The sequence below is a fragment of the Acanthochromis polyacanthus genome, chromosome 7 (genome assembly GCF_021347895.1).
Source record: "Acanthochromis polyacanthus isolate Apoly-LR-REF ecotype Palm Island chromosome 7, KAUST_Apoly_ChrSc, whole genome shotgun sequence".
NCBI lineage: Eukaryota > Metazoa > Chordata > Actinopteri > Pomacentridae > Acanthochromis > Acanthochromis polyacanthus.
In genome coordinates this window covers 3,863,970-3,873,267 of record NC_067119.1, presented here as the reverse complement: position 1 = coordinate 3,873,267, position 9,298 = coordinate 3,863,970, and the positions used below count along the sequence as shown (strand labels likewise).

Sequence of the window (9,298 nt, the reverse complement as noted above, 5' to 3'; positions counted from 1 at the left end):
CAAAGCCACTGGATGAATAAATAAATGTGGCATGGCTCAGAAACAGTGAACAGAGGAGCAGAGAGGAGACGACGTTGAAGAAAGCTGGTTCACCTCAAAGAACTTCTCTCCTTTGACCTCGTTGGCGTCTCGTTCTCCAGCGCCGAGCCTCTTCAGAGGATTCTTCTTCAGCAGCTGGAAACGAGACCCTTTCATTAATAACGTCCTCCAACTATTCAGGACGTTGTATTTTAGTTAGAGCTGGAGATGAGAAAAGGACCTTCTGGACGATGCCGACGGCTCCAGGAGGAAGACAAGGCGGATACTGGACGTCATCGTTGACGATGCTGTCGAACACTTCCTCCTCGTCTTCACCAGGAAACGGAGACTAAAGGAGGCAGAAAGGAAAGATTCAACTCTGGGACATGGTGGAAGCTTGTATTTATCATGTTTCTGTGTCTTTTTAATGTATTTTATGGCGGTTTAAATCTAATTTTTATGGCTTAATTGTTTTTAATTTAACTTATCATCTTATCAGTGAAGTGCTTTGACCTGCAAGAAAATGTTTGAAGCGTTCCTTATGAATAAAGTTTGATGGATCCTGCCATTAAAGTCACAAAAACTGATTATCCAGAAGTTAACTAGTGATATTTTCTGAACCACATGGAGCTGAAAGTCACAATAATACAAACATAAACATGTAGATTAGTTTAAATGTGGAATATTTGGTGAAAAAAGTTAAAGTCTATTGTCATTTTCTGTCTGGTTTTTTTTTTGCCATTTTGTGTCTTTTTTGTAATTTTGTGTTGTGTGGTTTTGTCAGTTTTTTGTAATTTTATGTGTATTTCTGGTTGTTTCGTGTCTTGTTTGTGTTGTTTTGTTTCAAGTTTTGATCATTGTGTCTATTTTCTGTCATTTGTTGTCTATTTTCTGTCATTTTTATGCCCTGTTTATGTTGTTTTGTGTCTAATTTTTGTTGTTTTGTCTCATTTGTGTTGTTTTGTGTCTATTTCTTGTCGTTTTGTGTCTTCTTTGCGTCGTCATGTCTATTTTTTTGTCATTTTTTGTCTCTTGTTTGTATTGGTTTGTGTGACGACCCTCCTCTTTAACACCGGGTGAGTCTGTTGAGGAGCTGAGGGTCGTCAGCTGATTGATCCACACCTGGGATCAAGTGGATCAAACTGCATTAAACTTCCCTCATTTCCAGTTTCTGTCTCTCTCTGACAGGAGCTGCTTCCTTCTGGAGCTCCAGCAGTCTGGTTCTGGTTTGGTTGGAGGTTTTTAGTGTGCCTTTGTTGACTTGGTTTGTGCTAAAATTAAACCTTTTTTTTTTAGTTTCCTTGTTGTCTCCTTATTTCTGCTGCAGCTTCAGAGCAGAGTTGTAACAGTTTGTCTATTTTTAGTCATTTTGTGAGTATTTTTAGTCATTTTGTGTGTATTTCAAATCATTTTGTGCGTATTTTTAGTCATTTTATGCGTGTTTTTAGTCATTTTGTGCATATTTCTAGTCATTTTGTGTGTGTTTTTTGTCGGTTTGTGTCTTGTTTGTGTCTATTTTGTCTCAAATTTTTGTCATTTTGTGTCTATTTTTGGTTGTTTTGTCTCTGTTTGTTTTGTGTCTACTTTTTGTCATTTAGTGTCCTTTTTCTTTTGTGTCTTGTGTTGTTTCATGTGTCTTTGGGACAGTTTTGCCTCCTTTTTGTCGCTTTGTGTCACATTTTTTCCTCATTTTTGTTGATCAATCTCATTTTGTGTCTCACTTCTGTTGTTTTGTGTAACTTTGTGTCTCTGTGACAGTTTTGTTTTCTTTCTGTCAAGTATTTTAGGCTTAGATCCTACAGTGTTATTAATATTTCTAGACTTTAATCAAACTAATTTTGAGATAAAGTTGAATAAATAGACATGAAGCAGTTCCTGGATCTACGATGAGCAAGTCTTGTTTATTTGTTATAATTCTGGTCTTCGAAGTTTATTTCTTGTCATTCAGAGCTTCATTTGTGGACAGGAAGGCCTGAACGTGAGCCACCGACCTCTCCGACCAGCATCTCGTAGATCAGGACCCCCATGCCCCACCAGTCCACGGCTCTGGTGTAGTTATCGTCTGTCAGAACCTCCGGGGCCAGAAACTCTGGAGTCCCACAGAACGTCGAGGTCCGATCTCCGTGACCCATCCCTGAAGAGATAAAACCCCACAGGTCCTCTCATCAGCAGGTCTGAGTTTAAATCAGGAGCCATCGGTAAATTAAAGCCACTGAACACGATGCTGCAGAAAAGCGTAACTTTTATCTGGTTCAGAAATCCATTTACCTTCTTTACAGAGTCCAAAGTCTGTGATCTTCACGAATCCGTCTGCGTCCATCAGCAGGTTGTCGAGCTTCAGATCTCTGAATGAAACAAAGAAAGCTGCAGTAAACGGTAAGAAATGACTGTTAAAATACTAACGGCGGTGTTCTGTTTGTCTTAAAAACTGTAAAAATCTGATGTTTTATGGAGAGGAAACCAACAATGACTGTTAACAGCTGGTTACTGTGAAAGCAAGAAAACACGACAAAAATGTGACAGAATGACGGCAATTTGAAAAACTGTCAGAAAGAAAGCATCAAACGGGACACAAAACTAAAAAAATGAGACAAAATGACAAAAACGAGGCATAAAATGACAAAAAGAAGACTAAGCAACACAAACAAGACAGGAAAAAAAACAACAAAAAATGGCACAAAGCGACAAAAATAAGACACAAAACAGAAATTAGACACTAAATGTCAAAAACTAGCCACAAAAAGACACAAAACAAAAAATTTGACACAAACCAAACAATAAAAAAAATAACAAAAATTAGACCTAAAACAATGCCAATTAACACAAAAATGGCACAAAACGACACAAATTAGACACTAAATGACACAAAACAACAAAAAGATGACAAAAATTAGACGCTAAATCGACCAAAAATGTTTAAAATTAGCCACAAAACATCAAACAACAAAGACACAAAAGAAAAATTTGACACAAAACCAAACAACAAAAAAATGACAAAAACGAGGTATAAAATGACAAAACAAAAAAGACTAAACAACACAGAAAAAAAATGGCACAAAGTGACAAAAATAAGACACTAAATGACACAAAACAACAAAATTATGACACTAAATGTCAAAAATTAGCCACCAAACAACAAAAGACACAAAACAAAAATTTGACACAATACCAAACAATAAAAAAACACAAAATGACAAACATTAGACCCAAAAAATTAAACATAAAACGATGCCAACTGACACAAAAATGGCACAAAACGACAAAAATTCGACACTGAATGACACAAAACAGCAAAAAGATGACACAAATTGACAAAAATTAGACACTAAATGGACCTTAAATGTTTAAAATTAGCCACAAAACATCTAACAACAAAGACACAAAACAAAAATTTGACACAAAACCAAACAATAAAAAAGCCACAAAATGACAAACATTAGACACAAAAAATTAAACACAAAACGATGCCAATTGACACAAAAATGGCACAAAACGACAAAAGTTTGACACTAAATGACACAAAACAACAAAAAGATGACACAAATTGACAAAAATTAGACACTAAATGGACCCTAAATGTTTAAAATTAGCCACAAAACACCAAACAACAAAGACACAAAACGAAAATTTGATACGAAACCAAACAACAAAAAATTAGACAAAATGACAAAAATTAGACATAAAATGACAAAAATTAGACATAAAATACCAATTAACACAAAAGGCACAAAACGGCATATTATACACAAAAATAGTCTATTATTGGAAGGTTGTAGTATTTAAAATAAACCCTTGTTTTTAACTGTACAGTAGAAATATTAAAACCTGTGACTCACCGATAGATGATTTTATTGAGATGCAGGAACTCCAGACCGAGCAGGACACACGCCGAGTAGAACCTGGAACAACAAACACCACATTACTGACTGCTCTGTAGCTGTAGGTTTGTTTCTTACCATTTAGTGTCTCATTTTTGTGTTTAATTTTTGTTGTTTTGTTTCCGTGTCTCTCTGGGACAGTTGTGTCTCCTGCCTGTCATTTCTTTCTCGTACCTGCTTCTTCTCGTAGTTTCGCGTTCTTCCTCTCACCTGGTCTGGGCCTCGGTGAACACGTTGTTGTGGATGTGGATCATCAGGTCTCCTCCTGCTAGATACTCCATGACGAAGCAGACGTGGTCTCCGGTCTGGAAGCAGCCGTGAAGGTTGACAAGGAACGGATGTCTGGAGGCGTTGATCATCTCAAAGATCCTCTTCTCGCTCATCAGGCTGCAGAACGACAGCGTGGATCAGCACCACTCGCTCTGAAGAACCTTCTCTCTGCTCCTGAGAACGTTAAAGACCTCCACGACAAAGTGAGTTCTTCTCCTCCCTAAACTCTGCTTTTTACTCGCCTTTACCTCTGTCACTGAGTTATTTAATTTCCTGCCATTAAAAAAGAAAATTCCATAAAAAAACCTGAAAAATCTGGCAGAAAAAAAATGTGTTATAAAATAAAAAATGGCAAGATGACAGCAAATATCTGAAGAATAACAGTATTTTTAGCTGAAGAAAATATAAAAAAGTGTATTTGTACAGTCACATATTTGAAAACAACAAATTTTTATATGTAAATAAATATTTTTGGATATAATTATACTTTTGTTTTTAATGAACTGCAAAATAGTTGAATTTTCCAGTCAAATGTTGTTTTATAAATGTATTAATTTAGATATTTACTGGTTATTATCCGTAATTGATCAAAACAGGTCAAATCTGTGCTAAAAAGAAGCATTTCCTATTTTTTCTCTTTAATACTTTTACTACATTTACACAAGCAACAAATATAATTAGTTATTTGCTCTAAAAAAAATATATTTTGTGATCAAAAGCTGTAAATTGATTGCTTTTTTTCCCCAGTAATTTAGCATTTGTTTTTAAATCAGTAATTTTACTAGTTATCATCTGTAATTCAGGAAAATACGGAGCAAAAAAATTTAATTTAAGTTAAAAAAAATTCCCTATTTTTCCAAATTTGTTAGTTATCTTTAAAATATCAGTAAATATAATTTTTCAGTCAAACTCTTTTTAAAAATACTTCCTTGTGCATATTATTTGCTTATATTTTTTAACAGCTAACATGTAAATTTTTCCAGTGATTTCATTAGATATTGTCTCTAATGTGAGAATAAAACAAAATAACACTTTCCAATTTATCATTTCTCGTCCTAAATCTGCCCAATTTTTCTTTCAAAAACCAGCAAATATCTGCAAAATGAGCTCAGAAATGAGGAAAAAATCACCCCAACTCTACAACCTGATTTTTTTACAGCAGCTGCTTTTACTTTTTAGTAATTTATATGAAGCTTATCGATGATTTTCCAGTTTAATTCCAAATAAAGCGTCCCTCCTGTCTTTATTTTCCAGTTAGTGTCCTTCCTGTCTCTATTTTTCAAGATAAAGCGTCCTTCCTGTCTTTATTTTCCAGTTAAAGTGTCCTTCCTGTCTCTATTTTTCAAGATAAAGCGTCCTTCCTGTCCTCTCACCTGTCCACCTCGTCTCGGGTCACGATGTCTCTCTTCTTCAGGGCTTTGATGGCGTAAAGTTTACTCGTCTTCTTAAACTCGGCTAAAAGAACCTAAAAAACATCGCAGAAAACTGAGAACAAACCCAAGTTTTCATGGAGTCTAAGAGGAGAACTTTAAAGCTGTACCTTCCCAAAGTGTCCTCGACCCAGAACAGAGATGTATTTAAAGTCGTCCATCTGCATCCTGAGAGAAACACCAGAGTATTATCTAATAAAATAAAAGCCTGAGTTTGATTAGAACTTTAAATGATGGTCAGTGTTTGTGTTTTTACTTGAGAGCAGAAACCGGCTGATCTTCTCCTCCGTCTGGACTCTTTATCGACTGAAAACACAAAGTTTACCACGTTTAACCCTCCTGTTTTCATTTACAGGCACCAAAAAAATATTGCTTTTTTTGTCTGAAAAAAACACAAAAAAATCAGCAAAAAATTCCCCAAATTTCTGGAAATTTGCAAAACCTTCAGGAAGAAAATTCCAATAATTTCTAAAAAGTTTCCCTTTAAAAATCCCCAAATTTGGCAAGAAAATTCTTGTAAATATTTTCAAAAATAGAAGTAAAAATCTTCCATAAAATCATAAATATCTAACATGATTACATGTATCAAGAAATCTTATTTCCACAAAAATATTGTTTCCTTGTCTGAAAAAATCCAAAAATTCAGCAAAAGAAATTCCCCAAATTTCTGAAAATTTGCAAAACCTTCAGGAAGAAAATTCCAATAATTTTTTAAGTTTTCCATAAGTTTTATTTTTTTAAAAATCCTCCACATTTGACAAGAATTCTTACAAACATTTTTTTTTAAAAAGGATTCAAAATCTTCCAAAATAATCCAAAAAATATCTAAAGTGATTCCATATTTATCAGTAAAACTTCTAATATTTTATTTAAGAACATTCACAAAAACAATCTAATTTTTATGTAATTTTTTAAACAGATTTTTATGGGAGTATTCTTGAACCTTTTTTTTTCCACCAAAAAATGTTCAAAAATTTCCAGAGAATGTTGAAAATGTGGACATCAGAAGTTTTACTGTGAAAATATTTTTTTTTTCTCCACATTTTCAAACTTTAAAACGGGTCAGTTTGACCCACAGGACGACACGAGGGTTCATGATTATTTCTGCTGCTTGAAACTCACAGAAACCCACCATAAATAAAGAATATACCCCCTGTACCGTCTGTCAGGTTTATTAATAATTATCTACCTGTGTTTCCTGCAGTTCAGACGGTGAGTAGTTCTCTGAGGCGATGATGTTGGAGGTTTGATCCTCCTGAGAGTTTGGATCCTCGCTGAGGTTCAGTCTGATCACTGGAGCGTCACTGGAGGAGAAAAGAGGAAAAACATCCAGATCCTTCACTGAAATCTGAACGGTAAACACGATTATCCTGCAGTTAAACTCTGAACACACAGGTTTAAGGTTTGATCAGGCAGGAAGAGATGAAAGCTCTCTACTCAAATGAAAAAATTCAGTTCTTCAACCTTTTTTAAAAAAAAATCTTTACTGTTAAATTTTGGATATTTGTCCTCCAAACATTGGTAAAATAAACTAATTTCTATTTGTAGAAAATGTTAGAAATGCATATTTGATGTGGATGTCACTGACAGATCTGGTCCTTTATATCCATCATTTTCTTAATATTAACTAAGTGGTTTACTGTAAAAACAAATAGGATAAAGCACAAAAAATAAAATAAAAAAACAGGAAAATCTGGGATATTTTGATTAAATACAGTAAAAAAAATGTAATGTTGCAGTCAAATGTAAAAAAAAAAAGAATTATATTTCTGTGATTTTACTAGAATCTACTTGTCATTTAAAACAACAACTGGCTGAAATCTGTAAAATATCCAATAATAATTAATTGCTCAATAATCCTATCATTACTACTCTAAACCATTTTTTTCTCCTGTGTTTTTCTAAAGCGTTCTCAGCTCTACTTCCAGCCAAACTGCAGTGTTTGGTCCTGAACAGGTTTAAAGCCTCTGAGCGACCTGGGCGGCGTGGCGGTGCATTCAGGCTCCTTCTCGGCCGGGTTGGAGGAGCTGCTGTCGCTGGAGGAGGTTGGAGAGGAGCTGAAGGTGGAGAAGGAGCTGTAGCGAGGCAGGATGCTCATCATCAGGTGGCCCCACGTGGCAAAGTTCATGTTCATCTGGGCGGCTCGCAGGAAGTTCTTCCCTGCAGGAGGACGACGGGTGGACCAAACGAGGAAGAACCTGAATATTAAAATACGTCTGGAAGCCCTGAGTGTGTGTATATTTATTTTATGTTGTCAGTTTCTACCTCGTTCTTTAGTGAAGATGCATCTCTGACGTCTGAGCTTCGGCTGCCGTTCCACCACGGTGTCCAAGAACCGGAGCTGGAAAACACGAAACACAACATCTTTAAAACATTTTTAAAAATGAGTACCTCAGGAACAGCATATAGCTATTTTTACTAATATTATAATTCACATTTTCGTAATTTAATGAAAAATGTAAAAAGAAAAGCCAATAAAATGTCATTTTTACACCAGAAACCAACTTTTCAAATACAAACATATAAATGGAAGTTTATTATCTCAAGATTATGTGAAGAATAATAGAAGAAAACTGTAAATATGTATTAGAATTAATATTAACAATGGAAAATAACAAACAAATGATATTAAAGTTACCACAAAATGACTAGAAATTTTGTCGAAAATTAGAAAAAATTTTTGATAAAATTCTGAAATTTATTTAATTTTTTTTTTAACAGTAAACAAATTTTTAACTTAGTCTTTTTTTTTTTAGGTTTTTCAAATCATTATTTCTGTATTTTTCTAATTTTATTTAACAAATTAATTAAATCATTTTTTATGTGGATGCTATTACAGTTTTGGCAGTTTTGCTTAAATTATTATGTATTTATTTTCTTTAATTTTACAGCTAACGAAATTAAAATTGTATTTTTTATTATAAAAGTAATAATTTTTATTATTAAAAAGCATGTGTTAATTATATAACATTACTGGATTTAGATCTGAAAAAAATCTTATTTTTTAGGTATTTTCTATTTGAAAGGAAAAAATTTAGGGTTTTTTTGTTCCCTGTTTTGTTAAATTACAGATAATACTGTAACTTCTAAAAGCACAGAAAATAAGTATTAATATACACGTTTCTTTTTTCAAAAACTGTGAATAATGTCAGAAATCTGTATTATTTTTACAATTTGTTCTCAAGAGAAAAAATCAGCACCAGTTATCTTCATTTTATTTGTTTTTGCTCTTATTTTCACTTCTTTTGCAGTTTTTGAACTTTATAACATTCCACTGTTGTTTAATATATTTAATATAAATACAGTATATTATTATTTATAGTCAGTTCTGAGCTCATATTCTATAATAATCTTCAGGAAAATATTTGTAAAACCATTTTAATTTCAGCACCTTGGCGTAGAGGCGGCCCTGAGGCTCCAGACTGAAGTTCTGCTTCTGGTTCTGGTTCTCCATCGTCTCCTCCAGTCTCAGGAACTTTACGGCACACATTTCCCTCCGATCCCTCCAGAAAAACCCGACCTCCAGCTCTCTGGACTGAAAAAAAACACAAATTATAACCGAGAAACTCCAAACTTCAGCAACATTTATGTCTGAAAAGCAAAGTTTTGTCAGAATTCAGGAGCGTTGAGGCTTGTTTTTAATGTTTTTGTTGAGTTACTGGATGAAAAAAGAGAGAAAAATTCAATAAAAAAAACATTCAA

At 33.9% G+C, this 9,298-nt stretch overlaps 1 protein-coding gene and 1 long non-coding RNA gene across 3 annotated transcripts in view; one reads left to right on the top strand and one right to left on the bottom strand.

Moving 5' to 3' along the window:
- Positions 1–9,298, bottom strand: part of LOC110962317 (serine/threonine-protein kinase N2-like) — a 28,524-nt gene that overhangs the window by 5,202 nt on the left and 14,024 nt on the right. The window contains exons 7-19 of the mRNA XM_051950563.1: positions 8,988–9,131; positions 7,862–7,937; positions 7,573–7,756; positions 6,786–6,900; positions 5,853–5,902; positions 5,707–5,764; positions 5,540–5,631; positions 4,107–4,283; positions 3,855–3,917; positions 2,287–2,363; positions 2,010–2,152; positions 260–367; positions 94–174 (exon numbers count right to left, since the gene is read on the bottom strand). Of these exons, the coding sequence (XP_051806523.1) occupies positions 94–174; positions 260–367; positions 2,010–2,152; positions 2,287–2,363; positions 3,855–3,917; positions 4,107–4,283; positions 5,540–5,631; positions 5,707–5,764; positions 5,853–5,902; positions 6,786–6,900; positions 7,573–7,756; positions 7,862–7,937; positions 8,988–9,131 (1,368 nt within the window). The remainder of the gene's footprint in view (positions 1–93; positions 175–259; positions 368–2,009; positions 2,153–2,286; positions 2,364–3,854; positions 3,918–4,106; positions 4,284–5,539; positions 5,632–5,706; positions 5,765–5,852; positions 5,903–6,785; positions 6,901–7,572; positions 7,757–7,861; positions 7,938–8,987; positions 9,132–9,298) is intronic.
- Positions 2,073–7,613, top strand: LOC127534704 (uncharacterized). Of its 2 annotated transcripts, none has more exons than XR_007942965.1 (5): positions 2,073–2,190; positions 2,298–2,394; positions 4,087–4,369; positions 6,801–6,951; positions 7,504–7,613. It is a non-coding gene; the product is annotated as an uncharacterized LOC127534704 (long non-coding RNA). The 2 variants fall into 2 exon arrangements; XR_007942966.1 differs by having other exon boundaries at positions 2,102–2,216.